The sequence below is a fragment of the Rhinichthys klamathensis genome, unplaced genomic scaffold, assembly GCF_029890125.1.
Source record: "Rhinichthys klamathensis goyatoka isolate OS25496 unplaced genomic scaffold, OSU_Roscu_1.1 h1tg000042l_1, whole genome shotgun sequence".
In the NCBI taxonomy this organism is placed as follows: Eukaryota; Metazoa; Chordata; class Actinopteri; order Cypriniformes; family Leuciscidae; genus Rhinichthys; species Rhinichthys klamathensis.
In genome coordinates, this window is record NW_026606589.1 from 4498341 (window position 1) to 4519974 (window position 21634).

A 21634-nucleotide genomic window follows, 5' to 3' on the forward strand; every position below is an offset into this window, starting at 1 on the left:
CCAAAAAGACCGGTAATCTCGCGATAAAAAAATGAACGTTGTTAAAATGGGTTTGCGTTAACGCCGTTAATAACGCGTTGAACTGACAGCCCTACAATATATATCTGTAATGACATATTTGTAATGAAGTTGGAATTTAGTAAATTTACAAAAATATTAAATAATAATAAATGTAATTTCTAATAACACACTACAGTTAAAACTAGAATCAAGTCCTCAAGTCCCTGTTTTTGGTTTGATTTCATGGAAAGGTTTTCATGTCTTATTTTTGAAATTTGTTCATGTCATGCGTTTCCCTGTTCCCCTCATGTGATCTTGTCTTTTGGTTCCTTAGTATACTGTATGTGTCATGTTCTAAATGGTTTATTTTCTTATCAGTTTTCTTTTCATTGGTTCATGTTCTTTACATCCAACTTGCCATTGGTTGTTGTTGTCACATTTATATTCATGTTTATTTTATATTCAAAGTCCTCTTTAGTTCAAGTCATCGTCTTGTTTTGTTCACTTTGGATTATGCAAATAAACTGCATTCATCTCAACTCGCCTACAGTGGACTAATGTTACACTTTACATGTGCTTTGGAGTGTTAGTCAACACATCAAATTAAGTGTACTTAAAGCATCCCAAAAGATTATTACAACAATGGTTTAAATCTACTTTTACTTTAAACATTTAATTTGACAATATGCACGTTTTAAAAGTCTATTCAAGAGTCAAGAAAGTGTAATCTCCTTAAGTGGCCTTTTAATTCGTTAATATTATATTATCGGTGAGAACAGCTTTCTAAAAATGAAATTGTAGTGAATGTGCACTTGTAGTGTACATCAAATCTTAATTACCGTAAGCACCGTATCGTATTCTCAAGTCTAAGATAAAGGCAAGAGGGTTAAATAAAAGACAGAAGCAGAGGAGATTGTTCTGATTCACCTTGAGGAACTCCAGGTTGATGTCGGGCAGGCCGCAGGTGCGCAGCTCCACCTCTGCAGGGCTCAGTAAGGTCAGCAGCTGCAGGGGTATGATGGAGCCCAGACCAGCGCGCACAGCCGACATGCACTCCACATTCTGCAGCTCTCGCAGGCGTAACTCCCGCACCGCTCGCACGTACACCTCTTTATTCTCCCAGCTGAACAAACACACATATCGTATATGAATCACATATTTTGCTCAATCTTTCCATCACATTCAAGAAGCATTTAACGTTTCTTGATTAGGCAACCCCTACAATAAAACATCCAGTTGTTGGGTCTAATACAATATAAATTTAAGCTTCATGAACAGTATTATATAAATCGGTCAACGGCTCCTACCTGACAGCGATGTCACGACCACCATGGCACAGCTCTACCTCCTCTCCAGTCATAGTGATGTAGGTGAATGTGCAGCAGGGGCGGCTTGGTGAATCAGGACTCTCACCCAAGTGGCTCTGCGACGATACATCAGCACATAGCGCTTCCAGCTCCGCTTCATCGGCCAACTGTGAGGACGAGAGAACAAGGAGAGGGTTCAGCGTTAAAGCGGAAGATGAAAAAGAAGTACTCATTACAGAAATAATCTTTGAAAGAATAAAGTACGGTAAAAACGAAATGTAACGTTTTCAGACAATTAACTGCATGTTAAGTGCAATTAAATGAAAATGTATTATATTATAATTGTTTCTCATAGGGACATAAGGTACTTTCAACATTTATAGGGGCTAGTCTGTGGTTTTTATTGCCGTCCGAATTCAGAATGTCAGTGTTTTTCTCCCACCAACCGCGTAAAAATCCCCCGGCTGAATTTCCTACTGTTTTTTGACAAACGCCTAGGTCGTGTGGGAAATTAATAGACGCCCAAATCCACATCTCTGAGTTTACAAGCGGAGATCAATTCAAATTCAAAACAGTACAATAAGTGTTGCGCTTTACTGTATTTTGCATGCATTCTAAATATATACACTTTTATTACTGAAAAGTATTTACAAGAACAATATTTCATCACCGCTCCACCTCAGCGAAAGAACAGGGGGAAAAAAGCAAGTAAACATTTGAAATGGGCCAATACAGCAATACAATTTTAAAATGTATTACATAGTTTGTATTTTTTTTAATGTATATAATTCTAAGCAGCTTTATCTTTACCTCGTGTAAATAAGAGGCTGCATTAACTTATTTCCGCTTATTTCCATATTGTTAAAAATGAAAAATTACATCCATCATTTTGAGATAAAATGCAAGATAGAAAACCATCTCATCTATAGCACATCTATCTTCCTGTATTTAAACAGGCGATTTAAATAATAAATAGGATACTATCTTGCTATTATTAAATCAAATATGAATCTATTCTTATTATTATTATGATGATATAACATTTTATTTACAGCAGACATTCATGCGACCACGTGAACAGCGCATTCCCGGGTTCGTAGGATACACGCTCCTCCACCGTGAATAAATCGCCATCTGAATGCAAGAGTTTTGCCATGCAAATTTATTTTTACAGACAACCACGTAGGAAAACAATTATCGTCTAAATAGGGCTATAGTTTACATTTATATTTAATGCAAACAGTTGAACTTTAGAGCGGGGTGTTAATTGTATTTAAATTTAAACTAATTTTAGTCTAAATGCATATTAAATGCAATTAGCGGAAAATGAAGTGTACTTTTATTTAATTAAAATATTATCTGCATGTAGTTTTTTTAAACATACTTTTAATATTTGAAGTGCACTAAAAGGAACATTCAATACAATTAAGCTCACTTATTTTTTGAAAGGGTATAGCTATGGATAAATGCAGAAACCATGATATTGGAATAGTAAAACCAATTACATAATTGTGGTCAATATCCATGTCACATCACACTCGCTCCAGAGATGAAAAAATTAAGAAATTAAAGGCTATTCATTGTATAATATGAATTATAATTTACATTCTCAAACTTCTTAATGTGGCTGTATGTGAGCAGGTCCGCTTCTCGAAAGTCAGATTCTGGGTCCAGTGGCTCACCGACCAGACCCTTCCAGAAGGAGCCGAGCAGATCCAAAGGCAGAGGAACATCTGCCCGGATAGCAATACCAAGCAGTTGGCCAAAGAAGTTCAGTAGCTGCTCTTCAGCATAAGTGATGGGGCACGGTGTCAGAATGTACTTCCCCTGAAACACACCCACAACAAAAGTCAAGCTGTGTTCACATGTACCACAGGATGTAGCACAAAAGAACAACAAATCAAACATGCATGCAAACCTTATTGCGATTTACTGCAGCACTAGGGCAAGGGAGGAGCAGTGAGAGCGCTGAACTTTGCAGCTCCTTACAGACTTGCCACAAGAAATGCCTGAATGATCCACCTGAGCAAATATGACATGCAAGAAGCATATAAACTTTTGTTTTCGTAAATGGAAATAAAGCTGAAATAGAATAAAATATAAATATTAGATGAAAAACTGAAACGAATTAAGCTTGAGTTGAAGTTATCAAATTACTAAAATTAAACTGAAATGAAATAAAATATAAATATTAGATAAAAAGCAAACAAAAAAATTGAAAAGTTGCCTTTGCAACTAACTGATTTGAAATAAGTTAAAGTACTAAAATGATGATTATAAACTAAAACAATAATTGAAATAAAGCTGAAATAAAATGATATTAGATCAAACTTAAACTTGAATGAAAATTTTAAAAATTTACCTTTTGCAACTAACTGAAATAAAATAAGTTAAATTACTAAAACTACAACTGAATTAAAATAAAGACAGAAATATTTAAAAAATAAAAGCAATAAATGACAAATCACAATCTTATGAAAATAAAAAGGTAATTTAAGATATTAACAAATACTATAATAGTATATAAATAATACTGAAATAAAATAAGTTTAAGTACTAAAATTATGATTGTAAACTAAAAACAATAATGGAAATAAAGCTGAAAAAAATGATCAACTTAAATGAAAATTTTTAAAGTTGCCTTTTCAACTAACTGAAATAAAATAAAAAACTTCATAATAAATTAATAAACACTATAACAGTATATACACAATAAAATAAGACTCTCCGACACTAGTTATGCCCATGTAAGAAAAAAACAAAACAAAAAAACAGCAAAACTGTACAACACACAAGGAACGTTTGTTATTGTTGGGACAGTGATTCGGATGTAGTGTTTAGTGCATGAAAGCAGTCTGTAACACTGACTGGTGCCATGGACCTCCTCCCCGGTGAAGCGGATGTTGAAAGCATAGGTGGGGTCTCCCCCACTGGCTATCCGGACACACAGCTGAGACGACGGGACACATGACAGCTGGCGTGCAGCCTGGCAGAAGTATGTGTTCTCTGCTGCACGCATCTCTCCTGTAATACACAGGTGTAAGTGTGAAGAACTGATAGCACAAACCAGCTTCAGTGTGAGTGATGCTTCGTTCAGTTTACCTCCCACTATCTCCAGTGGATCGAGTGTGATCTCAGGGGCAGCGTGGTCCGCAGTCCGCTGTACTGTTGCATTCAGCACCCGGTTCATAACAGTCACTTTGGTGTCGTATAAAATCAGGCCTACAAATGAAATAGTGGAAAAAAAGAAGCCTTGTGAAAAAGAAGTGCACTCAATCGTCTTCAAATCTTAAAAGTAAGCAAGTCTAGTTCCAGCGGAAGAGTGACCTCTGCCAGTGATTATAGTTTATTATAAAGTTATAATTATGGATATTTTTCTAAGGAATATGTATCGATTTGCTTCAGAAGGCCTTTATTAACCCTCTGGAGTCGTATGTGTTAAGTTTAAGACATGTTAAGTTTAAGACATTAAAAAAAAATTTGTTCATGCACATTATACCTCTGTGCTGAATATTGTTTAATATTTCACATGACGCTTTACCGGGAATAAAAATGGGACTCATATTATGAAGTTCCCGGAAGTGCGGTTGTTGTGGTTGTTCGAGCACGAACGGTGTGGTGTAACGTTTTGGTGTTGACGAATAAACGGATGATCGATTCTGAAGTGTATCTTTTTGTATAACATTGGTAGCAGAGGATGGTTAGCAACTACAGAGTACCACCAACATTTGATGAAGGAAAACCATATGAAAGTTGGAAGAATGAAGTCGCAATTTGGACCAGGGTTACGGAGCTCGAAAAAAAGAAACAGGCACTTGCTGTGGCTTTGGCGCTGTCGGGAAGAGCGAGAGAAACGGCAATGGAAATACCGGTAGATGATTTGAATAAGGACACTGGCATGGACACTTTACTTGTGAAACTCGATGATTTGTTTCTCAAAGAAGAAAAGGACCAAGTTTATGAGGCGTACTCGAGTTTTGACCGGATTATGAAAGATAGCGCTGTTTCCATGACAGACTATATAATTGATTTTGAACAGCGGTACTCGCGGATGCGTAAATATAAGATGGAGCTTCCCGATGCAGTGTTAGCATTCAAACTGCTCGACACCGCGTGCTTAGAAGTGAAAGACCGACAGTTAGCTCTGACAGCATGTACAGATTTGAATTTTGCTTCAATGAAGTCAGCACTGAAGAGGATTTTCGGAGGAAAGTCTGCTTCTACAGTGGGGATTAATCAGGAAACAGCATATGTAACGGAACAAAGACGACAAAGGAGCAAGCCATGGTCGCAAAATGTTCAGCAAAAGACACCACTGCCTGGTACTAACCCTCTGGACAGGTATGGACGCAGATCAAAATGTGCTGTTTGTCAAAGCACGTTCCACTGGGCCAAAGACTGTCCACACAGAGGTGAGCAAGTCAAACTGACTGAAGATTGTAAAACAGATGATATAGAGGAGTGCAACATTACTCTGTATACAAAAGAGTCGCCCACTGAAGCAGAAATATTTATGACAGAGTGTTTCGGCTCAGCAATAATAGACACTGCATGCACACGGACTGTGTGTGGACAGGAATGGATAAATAGCTACATCGCTGAACTAAGCCAAAACGAGATAAAAGACCTGAGGAAGACAGAAACACACAGTCACAGACCCTTTAAGTTTGGTGATGGAAAAGTGGTCTATTCCAACAGAAAGTTGAAAATTCCTGCAAAGATTTGACAAACTAAGTGTCATATTGAAACTGAAGTTGTGCCAGCGAAGATTCCACTACTCTTGAGCAAGGCATCCATGAAAAGAGCAGGGACAGTGCTGGATATGGAGAATGACAGTGCGGTGATGTTCAGTCAACCTGTAAAACTTGACTTTACAAGCTCTGGTCATTACTGCGTAAACATTATGGACAATGAAAAGAGAAACATTCAAGGTGATGACTGTGTCTTGGTAGCTGTTGAAGATGTCTCGCTAACGGAACAAAAGAATGAGGATGTACAAAGTCAGTGTGATGAGGAAATACTGACAATCTCAGAAAAAATTAGCTCAGCAGAAAAACACAAAATCCTGATGAAGCTTCACAGACAATTTGGTCATGCTTCTGCTGATAGACTGCAGAGACTTCTTACCAGCTCAGGCAATAAAGATGCAGAATGTAGTGTCATTCTGGAAAAAATTGTGAGTGAATGTGAAACGTGTCAAAGATACAGTAAGACCAAACCAAAGCCTGCTGTTGGCCTACCACTGGCAACTCAGTACAATGAAACTGTTGCAGTAGATCTGCATGAACTTGAACCAGGTGTGTGGTATCTCCACATCATTGACCAGTTCACAAGGTTTAGTGCAGGCAGCATACTGACCACGAAAAGGTCTTCTGAAATAGTGAAACACTTTGTCCATGTCTGGATAAGTGTACATGGTCCACCTCAGAAACTGTTTAGTGACAATGGGGGAGAATTTAACAATGATGAGGTTAGAGACATGGCAGAAAACTTCAACATAGAAATAAAGACAACAGCAGCATACAGCCCGTGGAGCAATGGACTTATAGAGCGACACAACCAAACACTTACAGAGATCATAATGAAAGTGAAGACGAGTAACGGCTGTGACTGGGACACTGCATTGGACTGGGCTCTTATGGCAAAGAACACCATGCAAAATGTCCATGGCTACAGTTCTCATCAGTTGGTGTTTGGACAGAATCCCAACCTGCCCTCTGTTTTAACCGACAAGCCCCCAGCTTTAGAGGGCACCACGAAAAGTGAGTGGGTGGCAAAACACATCTCTGCTTTACATGCATCAAGAAAGGCGTTCACTGAAGCAGAATGCTCAGAAAGAATACGGAGAGCACTGCGTAAACAACTACGTAACACAGATGAAAAATATAAAATGGGTGACAAAGTGTACTACAAGAGAGTTGATTGTCCAAAGTGGAAAGGACCAGGAGTTGTCATTGGCCAGGATGGTGCAGTGGTGTTTGTCAGACATGGAGGAACCTGCATTAGGGTACACTACCTCAGACTAAGAAAAGTAAACACAGACAGCAGAGATCAACATGTCGATAAGGATGATGCTGAAATTGACACAAACAATGTGCATAGACAGGAGATGACAGGAGATGCTGTCAACAACACAGAGGGAACAGAAACTGTAAGCGAAATGCAGCAGAGTTCGGTGCAAATTGAGCACACAGGGGCATCCACTATGGAGCAGAATGTAGCAGCACAACACACAAGTGACGACATGGGGACACAAAGTGATACAGAGCAGGGAACTGATGTCCGTCTAAAAACAGGGCAAGTTCTAAAATACAGAGACAGAGACAGTGGGTCTTTGCACACAGCAAAAGTATTAGGACGTGCAGGCAAAGCTACTGGCAAATATAAAAACTGGTACAATCTTCTGCTCATAGAACCCACAAATGTTGCAGGCAGTAAAGATTCAGTTGACATATCATGTTTAGAGTGTCTTCAAATAGAACCTGCTGTTACTGATGTTAGTGTCACTAATGTTAGTGAGGACGTATTGGTAACAAAAGATCTATCCTTTGACCAAGCCAAACAAGATGAGATGAAGAGTTGGAGAGATAACAGTGTGTTTGAGGAAGTTCAGGATGAGGGACAAAAGTGCATCTCAACCAGATGGGTGTGCACTCTCAAGGAAACACTAACTGGACTAGTACCGAAAGCACGATTGGTGGCCAGAGGTTTTGAGGAGTTAAATGTGTTAGAGCTACAAAAGGATTCACCCACATGTGCTTCAGAGTCTCTTCGACTGCTGGTGGCAGTTATTTGTCAAAGACAGTGGACACTTCATTCCATGGATATAAAATCTGCATTTCTGCAGGGAATAGAACTGTCACGTGACATCTACATCAGGCCTCCCCCTGAGGCTAACTGTGAGGGAGCATTATGGAAGCTCAAAAAGTGTGTATATGGTTTGGCAGATGCTTCATTGTACTGGTACAATAGAGTGAAAGACATAGTACTGAAAGCAGGAGGAAAAATGTCCAAGGTTGATCCAGCTGTTTTTTATTGGCTAGATCAGGACTGCACTGTAACTGGGGTGCTTGCCTGTCATGTGGATGACTTCATATGGGGGGGCACGCAAAGTTTCTCCACAACTGTGATACCACACCTTCGATCTGTTTTTCAAGTTGGACGTGAGGAACATGATCACTTCTGTTATGTGGGAATAGATTTTGTGACTGTTGACGGAAAAGTACAAATTCACCAGGAAAACTACATTCAACACATGCAGCCCATACATTTGGATCCTTCACGAGCTGTGGAACAAGACTCATCTCTCTGTGAGGAGGAAAAGGATCAGCTCAGGTCCAAAATAGGCCAAATTCTCTGGGTGGCAAGGCAGAGCAGGCCAGATGTCATATTTGATGCTAGCAATTTGACATCAAACATAAAAAATGCAACTGTGCAGACAATCCATGAAGCAAACCGGATAGTGTGCAAACTTAAGTCCAAGAAGGTCATTCTAAACTTCCAACACTTGGGGGGAGACAGTGCTCTTAAGATAATTGTGTTCAGTGATGCTTCGTTTGGAAATCTTTCAGATGGAGGTACCCAAGGAGGGCACCTGATTCTTCTAATGGGAGAAAATGGAAAATTCTCACCTCTTTCATGGCAATCAAAGAGAGTCAAAAGGATTGTGCGGAGCACACTTGCTGGTGAAACATTGGCGATGTCTGATGGAATTGACAATTCTATCTTTCTGTCCACACTGTTCTCAGAACTAACTACTGGTGATGCTGAACATGCTCCACCAATAATCTGTGTCACAGACAATCATTCGCTTGCTGATGCACTTAAGTCCACAAAGTCAGTCTCTGAGAAAAGACTCCGCCTGGAGATAAGTAGTATCAAAGAACTTGTCCAAACACAGAGAGTTGAGCGAGTACTGTGGTACAACACAAAAGAACAACTTGCGGACTGCCTTACCAAGAAGGGGGCATCAGCTTGTCAGTTACTCAAAGCACTGAGTGAAGGACAATGGAAACTGAATTAAAACAGTCTGTCTTTGAGTTGTACTCGAGAGCTTGTTAAAATATACTAGGTTGTATTTTTGTTCAAGGAGGTTGTTGTTCAGTAGGCCTATGTCCTGTTAGTATACTGAATTGAAAGATTATTATTATTAAATTTTTTTTTTTTTTGAAGAGTGGGAGTTTGTTAAGTTTAAGACATGTTAAGTTTAAGACATTAAAAAAAAATGTGTTCATGCACATTATACCTCTGTGCTGAATATTGTTTAATATTTCACATGACGCTTTACCGGGAATAAAAATGGGACTCATATTATGAAGTTCCCGGAAGTGCGGTTGTTGTGGTTGTTCGAGCACGAACGGTGTGGTGTAACGTTTTGGTGTTGACGAATAAACGGATGATCGATTCTGAAGTGTATCTTTTTGTATAACAGTATGGATTACTTTTATGATGGATGGATGCAGATTATGTCTTTTTCAAGCTTCAAAATCAGGCTCTATTCACTCCCATTATAAAGCTTGAAAGAGCCAGGATATTTTTTTTTAAATATAACTCTGATTAAAGGCAGACGAACGAATGAGACGAATAAAGGCAATATCATCATCATTGTGTTTGGTTGAAAGAAGAAAGTCACACACACCTAAGGATGGCTTGAGGGTGAGTAAATTATGGGACAACTTTTGACTTTATTTTTGGGTGAACCAACCCTTTAAGTGAAAACCTTACATTGATTTCACACTTAAGTATATTATTTCTGCAATAAGTACTCTTTTTTTTTAAAAGCGTGCAATTTCAGTACTGTGTTGGTAACATAGCACAGCGATAATCATATGGTAATACCATGTATGACTGCACGATATATCGTTTTGGCATTGACATTGCGAAGTGCGCATCTACGATAGCCACATCGCAGGATGTGCTTAACCATCATAGAGTAAAAGTTCAAAGAGTGAGAGATTAAATCATTCAAGCGCAAGACATTGCTTAAAAGAACTCAATTCAGATCTTGCGCGCTGTTTTGCACAGTGCAGACAGCATGCAAACACCGAATTCAATTCTCTTTCTCATCTTTTTGTGCTTGAAGACGTACACGCAAAATGATGTCAAAAGGCAATAGGCCTCATAAACAAACACAGTCACTTGTGTCTTAAGTAGGTAGGAAAGAAAGAAAGAAAGAAAGAAAGAAAGAAAGAAAGAAAGAAAGAAAGAAAGAAAGAAAGAAAGAAAGAAAGAAAGAAAGAAAGAAAGAAAGAAAGAAAGAAAGAAAGAAAAAGGAATCATAATGGTATCGTTATATTGGATCTGCGCATTGTCTTAAAGTGACAGTAGCCTAATAAATCTAATGGCGTCTATGTCATTATGTTAATCAAACAACAAGAGACAAAAAAAAAGAAAAACAAATTCACATTTGTAGCTTTAACAAAGATTAATGCAGTGTTAATTCACATTTGATTATTTAACTTCAGTCCCTGAATACTGTTAGTCTTAAAAACAAAGCACAGTTTATTTCCTTTCTATCTTTGTTCTATAGTATTTATCGATGCATCTTGTAATTTGTTTATTTTTTATGCAGATTCACACCCCTTCAAAGTCACCCCAATCATTCTAGAATGATTAATTCGTTCCAAATAGAGCTATTCAAGTCATCTGGTGAATTTTCATATATATTTTTTCATATTACAATATATCGTAATGTTAGTTTTTTCAATATCGTGTTGCCCTAATAACATGGTAATTTGATAATATACTATGGTACTTAACACTTGACATTTATAAACATGGTTCTCCAAAGGACAAAGAATACTATGGTACTAGAGCATGAAAAATGCCACACAAGGATTTCGAATGAATATTTTTGAATGATGAAAACAAATTGGTGAACCGATTTATTGAGATTTATAGAAATGAATGGAACACTTTTGCTACTGAGGTGTAAGAAAACACACGAGTTATAAGCGGGCATGAGGCTTCTCTACTGAAGTAGTCTTTGGGAAACTTAAAGGCCAAATGAAAAGCACATGAAAATCATTACATGTATATTCACAACGGTGCTTCATTTCATACTGCCAAGAAAATAATATTCATCATAAATATCCAAAATATTGAAAATAATCAATATAGTGTATCCCTCAGCCTGTTCAAAAACACATTACTTTTTGGTAGTTTTCTATTTAAAGAAACAATCCTGTACAAAAAGGCCTGTGTGGATGTTTATGTGATGACTGACCTTTGGCCTCACACAGAAGGGTTGCTATGCTGTTTTGATAGGTTTGCGTCAGCCTTAACTCCACTAATGGCAGGAAGAAGCTCTCCAATGTGCTGTTGAGTGACTGCAGTAAAGCAAACCGCAATCGCAAACTCTCGACTGGAACACCTGTGTGATCAGAATTACATTCAATGTATATCCGGGCTAAAAACTTGGGGACTGTATAATCTGCAATTGCATGAAAACATCTCATAATCCAAACCTAACAGCATAACATAAATGGAGATGGACTTGCCTAACAAGCATGCGACTTGGGGATCAACGACATCCTTGGCGTCGATGTAAACTTCATGTGGATGTAGCCGGGCAGGTGTGATGGCCAGATGTCGGCAGAGACGGTTCACAAACTGGACCAATGCAAAGTCCATCTCGAAGGTCCATTTTCTACTGGCTTTTTGAGCATGACGGGAGTCGATGCATGTGCATCTAAAACAAGACGTTTTTTTTACTTTATAATGACACCACTAAGAACTTCAGAGAGTTACATTCATTGTTCTAGTCATTTTAAAAGACTATTCCAAAACTCCATCCGTTTATTCAGAAACTAGAACAAGTGAGACCTGCAGAAACATGTATGTATGTATGTAGTAGTATGGAAGCAGTTTTGAGGCGGGATTCCCAAAACAAAAATTTAGCTGTTTGTGAATGTAAAAGATCTGCAAACTTTCTAATATCAAAGTCCAAGACGAATGTCCTTGTCTCCCAAAAGAAAGAACCGATTCTGAACTGCTTGAAAGAGTCGTCAGTAGTTATAGTCTTACTTCCAGCATGAACCTACTTAGGTTTGTAACAAATTTGGACAATGCCAGCCTATGGTCTACATTGGCTGCCCGTGAACAAGGTCTACTTTGATTCACAGACAGCATTGTTACTGTTCGTATCACTGTCTATACAATAGACAGTGCTGAGGAAGCTCCAGAGCTGAAATTCAGATATGGTAATGGGCTTATCTTAAGAAATGACTTAACTTCTTTCTTAAGAAGATTATTGTGAATCTGGCCCATTTTCTATAAAAGAGAAGGTACAAACCTTTCAAAGTGCAGGTCATAACCGCATGCCAGGATTGCACGCCAAACACTGCGAATATCCTGCTTGGCTCTGTCTAGAGTAAACTTGTGGAAACCTTCCAGGGTCAAAAACTTCTCTTCTGGCACTACTGGGATAGAGGAAAGGGGAAATTTTAAGATACAAGAGAGATAATCATAGAGCTTATATTAAAGTTTACATTTATATTAAATGAAAATAGCTGATTTTTTTTTACCAACTTAAGTAGGACTTAAGTACATCTTTATATGATATTTTATAATTACCTCTGTTGTCTTTGAAATATGGTTAAAGTGAACTGCTGAATGTACTGGCAAACATTTATGGTAAATTAAAAAATACTTTAATGTTATTTCTATTGAAACTTGTATTACATATATATTTTTAATTACCAATGGTATAATGATGAAGTCGTAATTTAGCATATTTAAAATATATTAAGTTAAATAATATTGAATAACACGCAAAAGGAAAATTAAAATCAAGTACAGTACATGTGCTTTACATGTTCGTGATTATGTTAGTCAACACTTCAAAATAAGTGTACTTCTTTAAAGCATGACAAAAAATGATTAAAACAATGATTTAAAAGTGCACTTAAGTGTCTCTCTTTAAATACACTTAAGTGGCCTTTGATTTCATTAATATTATATTATCTACAAGTACAGTTTATTAAAAATATACTTTTAAGATTTGAAGCACACTACAAGTGCACAATCAATACAATTAAGTTCAGTTCGTTTTCCTAAGGTAACATGCATTTACTAGATGTATGTTCATTTGTACAGAAACAACCAAGAATGTTATAGTAGTAACCTTCAAGCTTTTTGGCAGGAGACTTTTCAGGGTCTTTTTCATCAGGCTTGGTCTTCTCTGGAGATTTTGGCTTGAGGACTGTTTTTTTCTCACTTAGCACAGTTCTGGAGAAACAACATTTACCATGTTGTGAGAACCATTAAGAAGTTTAATCATAACTTTATTATGCATTTTATGGTAAGGGATGCTTGCATTAGACAAAACATTTAACATTTTAAACAGTTTAAATAACTCCCCAATACTGTTTAGCTTTTAGTGGTTTACCAAGTTAGCCGAAACTGACTGGATGAGCCTAATGTTAGTACTCACCTAACACTGTTAAGCATGGACTTCTCTTTGGTCGGGGGTTTGGTGATGGGTCTTTTTGTGCTGACCACTTTGCCTTGGTGCTGCTCTTTGCCTGCCTTGCTGTGCTTGTTCTTGTTGGGCTTTACTGTGCCATATTTACGGAGAATCTGCAGACACAATTACCAAGGTTTTAATCATTTCTACTGTGGCCCAAGTCAAGAATTTGTCTGTTCAACTGTTTCCTAAAACGAATGTAATAGTATAACACAAAGGTGTGGATTACAAGTGCATGTAACATACTTTTTAATTATCAATAAATATGTTGTATGTGTTCATGCATCTTAAAATTAAAATTAAGAAAGTTAACAGTACCTATTTATGTAATACTATATGTGTAGATTAGATCTAGGTAAGTCAATTGGCTTTATGCACAGCTGCACTACTTCCTGAACTTCAGCCAGCTCCTTTGTTTCCTGTCTGCCATTATTGGACAAACTGATTAATCCAGGTGCCTGGCCTCAGTAACAATAATCAGGCACACCTGGATTAATCAGTTTGTCCAATAATGGCAGACAGGAAACAAAGGAGCAGGCTGAAGTTCAGGAAGTAGTGAAGCTGTGCATAAAGCCTATTTTCAGAAATCGTAATGACATTAATCAATTATTCAAATTGAGCAAAATGCATGTGGAAAGACTAACCATATGCATTTAGCGGACTTTATAATTATAATAAAAAATACTAAATATGTTCATGATAAATTAATAATTTAATATTATTAAATGAATGACTATTCTGAGGACATCACCTGTGTGAGCTGGTCATCAAGCACCTTCTTGGGAGGCCGTACGTGTGTAAAAAACACATGTAGCAGGTTGCCTGGTGTCTGAGAGTTGATCTGCTCTTTGCTGAGATAAATGTCCGATACTTTCACAGGTTTTGTTGGAATGGGGCTCAGAACCTGCTCTGCATATACGCAGCTCTTAAAGATGTCTGTTAGCACATCACGTGCCCCAGGAACCAGTTTATCTCCTACAAGCACAAAAACTAATAAAACATCTAACAAACTTGATACAGTTAAAGTAAAACCATTGCTTCATTGCAAAAAGAATCACAGAATGAGTCTAAAATAACACACAATTCTAAGATTAAGAAAGCAACCAACCTCTGATAGATTTATCAAGGAAGTACTCTTCAAGGGCAGAACTCCCTTGAGTGTCAAATAAACTCTGATTTACACTTGAGGCAGTGAGGATCTCCTCATTGGTCAGCTCCATTAGCTCCTCCTCCCTTTCAAGATTGGAAAGGCCAATGAGATCACTGCTGTTGAAAAGACTGGCCCGAATCTTCTCCACCTGGGCCCGTGCCCTTACCTGTATAGCAAAAACAGTAACATTATTGGATATCTAATTTCTTTTTAGAAAGGCTATAAGCAAGATTTAGCATAACATGGGAAATGAAGCATATCTCTGTCTTAAAAGTGGCCTCAGAATAGTAAGTGCACTAGAGTTGTCAAAAGTACCGACTTTGGAACTGAAATGTAAAAAATGTGACGATACCAACATTTGCCTCTAGCATTTTAAGCGCTGTTAAACGGATTCTCAAACACCTCTGATTGGCCATTGTGTTGACGCGCTCAACATATCATTGGCCATTGTGTTGACGCGCTCAACATATCATTGGCCATTGTGTTGACGCGCTCAACATATATGTCTCTGATTGGCCATTGTGTTGACGCGCTCAACATATATGTCTCTGATTGGCCATTGTGTTGACGCGCTCAACATATATGTCTCTGATTGGCCATTGTGTTGATTTTTAAATGTCAGTACCGACTTGGTACCGAAGTCACAGCCTTGGTACCGAAGTCGGTACTTTTTGACAACTCTAAAGTCACACAGTACACTGTGCAAATGGAACAGCCCATGAAATGAATTTGAAACATGAACTAATTTAACCCTAACTATGAACAATAGTAATAATGATGCTTGCAAGCAACACCCATGTTATCGTTGCTGGTGTTTTATAAGATCAAATGTCCCACCCACCTCTATGACAGCATAGCCTTTGATCCGTCGTGTCACACTGGCATGGATGTCTGGCGAGGCAACAGTGTACATGGAGCTCCCATCTGAGACTGACGTTGCACCACTATCCAGCTGCTCCCCAAGGCTGCCGAGACTACCTTGACTCCCTGTGCTACAAAGAGACACATCCAGACTCTCCTGACTGGACACCGTGTGGGGATCCAGGGGTGCTTGTGGCAGGGAAGGTGCTGTTTGAGAGGTCACCAACTCTTGGTTTACCAGCAGCTCCCCAGCAGCCCTGGAGGCTCCCTGTAAAGACGCCTGGCTCGCTGAAGCTGAGGCACTCAATGCTGGCGTTGTACTGTTGCTATTTGGGCTTCCTGCAGTGAAATCTCTCTTTGCATCTTGGGGAATACATGCTAGAGTTTCAGCTTTGGCTTTTTTAGGGTCTTCCTCCTGAACTGGAATAAAGATCTCGTCCTTGAAGAGACCACCGTGCGCATTGCAAGCCCTTCGGATTGCATTGCGAACCACGGATTCCTCCAAGTGAGTTGGGATTCCTGAGAGCACGAGCAATCGGCTGTGAGCAGTGGAGCCGACCAAGGCTTGGCAAGCATCTGCAACGGCATCTCCAGTGACGCCCAGACCTTGTGGGTCTTTGTTAGCAAGGTGGCGTAAAATCAAGAGTAATGTCAACCCACGGTGAAACCACAACATGTCTTCTGGCTTCCCTCCGGCCATGTTTAGTAAAGCATTATCACATTCTGACGGTCTTGCACCACTTCCGGAACCATGTTTCCCTGAGATGGCAGTTGCTGAAGCAACAGTGACTGCTGCCCGTTCTCGCTTTAGCTTCACTTTTTTGCGCTTCGAAAGCAAACTCGGACTTTGTGGCGTCTGGCCTGGGGAGGATGACGAAGAGGACGAGGAATCACTACAGTTGGCGGTGTTCGTAGACAAAGGGGCGCCTACTACCGACGTCCCTGCACCCGTACTGAGTGGCAGAGTCACTTCAGCGACTGCCAGGCACACCTCCATCAGAGCATGGAAGTACGTCGAGAAGCGGCTCCGCTCGGCAGAGAGCGCGATTGCTCCACCACTACCCGTTGCGGAAGTGCAGGAACCGCCGCTAACTAAACCCCAACTTTGGGTCTCATGGTCGTAAAGCTTTCGTAGTTCCGTTTGAAGAACCATAAGAACTGTTAGACAGGGGTTGAGAAGCAGTGTAATGTGGCTGGACAGGCCCGAAGGGGTCTTGCGCCGCTCAAAGGCATGGATCTTGCGGAGAAGCTCTGCAAGCAGGTGGAAGATCAGCTCCTTGATGCACGGAGCAAGATCAGTGGTCCACAAAAGGCCACCTAAACAAAGATAAAGCAAGTGTGACAAGGAATTGCATCAGCAGTTTTTTTTTTTTTTTTACATAAATAAACTGTATAGCTAGGACCCATTTCTCAATACTTAAGTCACTTTTTCAAAACTCTTCACACAGTTCTCCTAACCAGCTTTCAGGTTGGCACAGCAGTACATTTTACATTCAAAGTGTCTGTAATAGTATGTTTTCTGGGATCCTCGGAGCAAAATGAACATTTCTCACCCAGCAACTCCACAACCTGCATAAGCACAGAAGTGGGCACAGTGTCTAGCTCATCCTCAGAGCGGTCAATCGTTTCTCCTACGGTGTAGGTTAGCAGCTGTTCAGCAAAGGCCATAGCCAAGGGAAACTCAAGAGGCAACGAGTGCAATACCAGCACTGCACCAGGAGGGGGAGATACACCTGCTGACAGGACCAAAATATAAATTAAAGTCTGCATTAAAATGAAAATTCCCCCCTATTTTCTAAAAGTGTTTCTGATTGATCTCATCCCACGGTCACAATAGACGTCGATAGATTAGACTTCTACTTCACACTCTGAGGAGTGTAGAATAATAACTAGTGTGAAGAATGACTTTTTAAAAAATATTGAATATTTTGAAATTTTGAACATACTGTATTAAATCTATACCACTTTACTGCAACCCTGCAGATTTAAAGTTTGCGTTCTTTTAATTTAGCTAAGAGGTCACGCAAGTCAGAGTTCACCAAACTTGAACTTTGGAATGCAGCGAAATTTGCATGAGCTTGGATTTGCATGCATAATGACGTCAAAGGAATTTAAAGTGTAGTGTAACCGCTCCTTTATTGTGAACAATTAATTTGTGTATGTTTCAGTTAAAAAAAAAAAATGTTGAGCTAGTAAAATATCAAAATGTCATAACTCTTCAGTGAAACGTACAAACTTCTCTCTGGTGATGCAAACCAATTGCAAAGATCATATAAATACAGAATATATAATTGATTATAATGTGTTTTCCAGGTATGTGGTATATAGCATCCCTTGTGAAAAATGAAATACTTTGCATGCTTTTCAAAAAGAGTACTTATTACGGAAATTATATACTTCAAAAGAATATACTTAAGTGTGCACTGAATGTTTTTTTTTTTTTTTTTGACAGTTAACTGCAGGTTAACTGCAATAAAATGAAAATGTATTTTAGTTCAAATTTATATTCAACTATAGACTGAATTTTGACCCACTTAAGTAGGACTAAAGTACTTCTTTATATGTCATTTCAGAATTACTTCTATTGTCTTTGAAATATGGTTAAAATATACTGCTAAATTTACTTTAAAGTATATTTTAGTTTACCATAAAATCTTAATGCCATTTCTATTGAAACTTTTATGATATGCATTTAAATATATTTGTAATTACCCATTTGTAATGATGAAGTTGCAATTTACTAAAAATATATTCATGTTAAATGTAATATTGAACGATAATACAGTTAAAATTATAATAAAGTACTTTACATGTGCTTTAGTATGTTAGTCAACACATCAAAATAAGTGTACTTCTTTAAAGGATGATTTAAAATTGACTTTAATGTTAAACTTTTAAAATGAAATGCCCTTTATAAAAGTGTACTTAGGTTAAGAGTTAAGATACACTACAAGTGCACTTTAATACACTTAAGTATACATTTTTTTCACAAGGAATACCCTAGATGCTGATTTAAGTGGCCTCTTTGCTTACTTTTGTACATTAGCAAAGACATTTTTATGTTTATTGAACGTACTGAGTACAACCTTATGAGTAGCTGAAATCTGAAAATGTACAGTATGTAGAATGTAACACGTTTATGACATGCCTAGTTTGACATGCACTTTGTCAGTGGGGATGATGATGTTGGGATACTGGTTGGCTGTGGGTGGAGGGGTGAGTCCTGTGTTAGACGGGGAGGCGTCTAGCGGGTAGCACACTGCTTCCATCAGATTCAGCTGGCCGTTTCGTCGCACCTTGTGACCAAGTCCGTACACCATTACACGAGTCCAAGGGGCTTTGTATAGAGAGGAACTAAGACACAAATACACACATGAGCATATAGAATATTTAACAGAAAACTGAGATTTTACTTGATCTTTTGAAAATAAGTAGTTTTAGACTTTTACTATGCAAAGCTCCCTGCTTAGTGCAACAAGACTAATGGAAGTAACTTAGAGTTTAGTAGGTAATTCAGAAATAATATTATAACTAGCTAATATTATGAATCAATATGAACTCACTCTTTGCGGCAGCTGACTTGGCTCTCTTTGCAAGAGACGAGCACAAAGGCAGCACCGGGGAAGTTCACATCCATGCTGACCTTGGACTCAGTGATGGGAAACTCTTCCAGTGTAAACTGTTCAGGTGCACTCTGAATTTTCAGCAAACATTAAAGAATGTTACTAAAATTGTAACAACCAATAATAATTTAACATGTTTGACTACACTTTATTTTACAGAATGTGTACTTAGAGTGTACTTACCCAAGAAAGTACTGGGTAATATAAGGTAACTACATGGATTATAGATAGTTTGGTAACGCTTCCTTTTACAGTACAGTACTTACGTGTACTTAAAGTGTACTTACCTAGAAAGTACTGGCTAATATAAGGTAAGTACATGGGTTAGGAGTAGGTTTAGGGGTAGGTTCAGGGTTAGTACCTAGTTATTACCCAGTTATTGCAATTAATATAATAAGTAGTACATAGTATGTACATGGGGAATAGGAATGTATAATAAAGTGCAATGTTTCTTAACACACATAAGTACACTTCTAAGTCCACTTTGTAATAATGTCAAATTAAAAGGTTAACACTTTATTTTAAGGTGTCCTTGTTACAGTGTTAGGGTTAGTTGCATGTAATTATGCTTAATTTACTGTTATTTCTACAGTAAGTACATATGTAAAATAAGGACACTGTAAAATAAAGTGTTACCATTAAAAGTTTAACGTAAAAAGTACATTTATTCCTATAGCGCTTTATCGTTTCAAAGTAGATTCACAGTAATAAAAAGGAAAATAACCAAATGTTGTAAAATTCATAAATTATGAAAATTTTAATTGTATTATTTTTGTCTATACATTTTTTTGTATTTTTTATTTCAGTTTTGGTGTGAGTTATTTTAGTGCATTAAGGTAAACTAAATGTTATTTTGGTTCAGATAACGTTTTTTTTTTTCACGTAACAAAAATGTATTTAATGATTTTAGTTTTAACTGTAATAACCCTGGTTCAAAAACGGTGTCGATGTTGAAAAGTTAGTGTCATTATCTTATATATATATATATATTTTTTTTTTTATTGAAAACAATCAACCCACATATTCACATAACAGAGCCAACAACACGACAGCACAACATGTATACAGACATACATTTTCTTTTCTTTATACGATGAAAAAGCACAAAGTAAAAAAAAAATATATATATATATAAATGATAAAGAGAAGGAATAACATCAGTAGATCATAGGCAAAACCTGACGACAGCATCAATTCGTCCAGTTACAGTTATAATTGTTTTTGGAGATATGTTATAAAAGGACACCACATGACAGTGACCTTAGGATTATCTTATATATTTAAGTACATTTTAAATCATTATATTTTAAAAATGGTCAATAACTAATATTAATTTGAATATTGGATACATTTAAATATCACAGATCATAATGGTGGATGTGCAGTGAATAATGTAATTAGCTGCCTGATTCAAAATGCATTCAGTAATGTTCTAAATATCTAAATTATAGATGTCTTTCTGATCACAAAAAAGAAAATAGTATTAAGAGTAAAATATAGTCATTTTCCCTTTAGAAAAGTAAAAGTTCTATTTTTGTTGCAGAATGTTGTTGTTCTCTTATTTATCTCTACTTTCTGCCTATCACTTTTATCGTATACAAATCATGGTTTTCAGAATACTACACTGCTATACTGATATAATGGGCACAAATAAGTTGAGGCACTAATACCTGAAGGAAACAGCAGATCTGTTTAGTGAGTTCGAGAAGGCTGTCTTCGCCCTGGTGCAGAGCTCTGCTGATGGCCACCGTCAGCCATTCACTGATGGTCTGTGCGTTTCCCTGATAGAAGAGCTCAGTCGGAGAACAGCTCTTGCCCTGGAGCTCGTGGAGAACAGACTGAGCCAGCAGAATAGAGTTAGAACTGATTCTGCCATCTACAGAAGCCAAAGGGAAATGAACAAATACACAAGAGTTTAATGAAAAATGTTTTCCTATATATTAGGTAACACTTTACAATAAGGTTGCATTAGTTAACATGAGCTAACAATGAAAAATACTTCTAAAGCATTTATTAATCTTAGTCATGTTAATTATAAATAATGGTAATTTCAATATTTACGAATACATTATTAAAATCAAAACTTGTATTTATTAATATTATTTAATAGACCTGAGGTGACATGAACTAGCAATGAACAGTTGTATTTTTATTCACTTTTGTTTAAAAAGATTATTATATACAGACCAAATGTATTGTTCATTGTTAGTTAAATATACGGGACATT

At 37.7% G+C, this 21634-nt stretch overlaps 1 protein-coding gene across 9 annotated transcripts in view; it reads right to left on the reverse strand.

Annotated features, from left to right (window-relative positions):
• Positions 1 to 21634, reverse strand: part of LOC130082297 (probable E3 ubiquitin-protein ligase HECTD4) — a 134783-nt gene that overhangs the window by 15020 nt on the left and 98129 nt on the right. For 4 of the 9 annotated variants that reach the window (XM_056247150.1, XM_056247145.1, XM_056247149.1 and 1 more), the window contains exons 57-74: positions 21078 to 21283; positions 19348 to 19478; positions 18933 to 19138; positions 17338 to 17520; positions 15765 to 17101; positions 14882 to 15089; positions 14525 to 14748; positions 13741 to 13886; positions 13432 to 13535; positions 12601 to 12727; positions 11807 to 11997; positions 11533 to 11679; positions 4410 to 4529; positions 4176 to 4331; positions 3226 to 3329; positions 2913 to 3134; positions 1308 to 1474; positions 928 to 1123 (exon numbers count right to left, since the gene is read on the reverse strand). In XM_056247150.1, coding sequence (XP_056103125.1) covers positions 928 to 1123; positions 1308 to 1474; positions 2913 to 3134; positions 3226 to 3329; positions 4176 to 4331; positions 4410 to 4529; positions 11533 to 11679; positions 11807 to 11997; positions 12601 to 12727; positions 13432 to 13535; positions 13741 to 13886; positions 14525 to 14748; positions 14882 to 15089; positions 15765 to 17101; positions 17338 to 17520; positions 18933 to 19138; positions 19348 to 19478; positions 21078 to 21283 — 4175 coding nt within the window. The remainder of the gene's footprint in view (positions 1 to 927; positions 1124 to 1307; positions 1475 to 2912; positions 3135 to 3225; positions 3330 to 4175; positions 4332 to 4409; positions 4530 to 11532; positions 11680 to 11806; positions 11998 to 12600; positions 12728 to 13431; positions 13536 to 13740; positions 13887 to 14524; positions 14749 to 14881; positions 15090 to 15764; positions 17102 to 17337; positions 17521 to 18932; positions 19139 to 19347; positions 19479 to 21077; positions 21284 to 21634) is intronic. The other 5 variants (XM_056247152.1, XM_056247151.1, XM_056247148.1 and 2 more) reach the window with 3 other exon arrangements.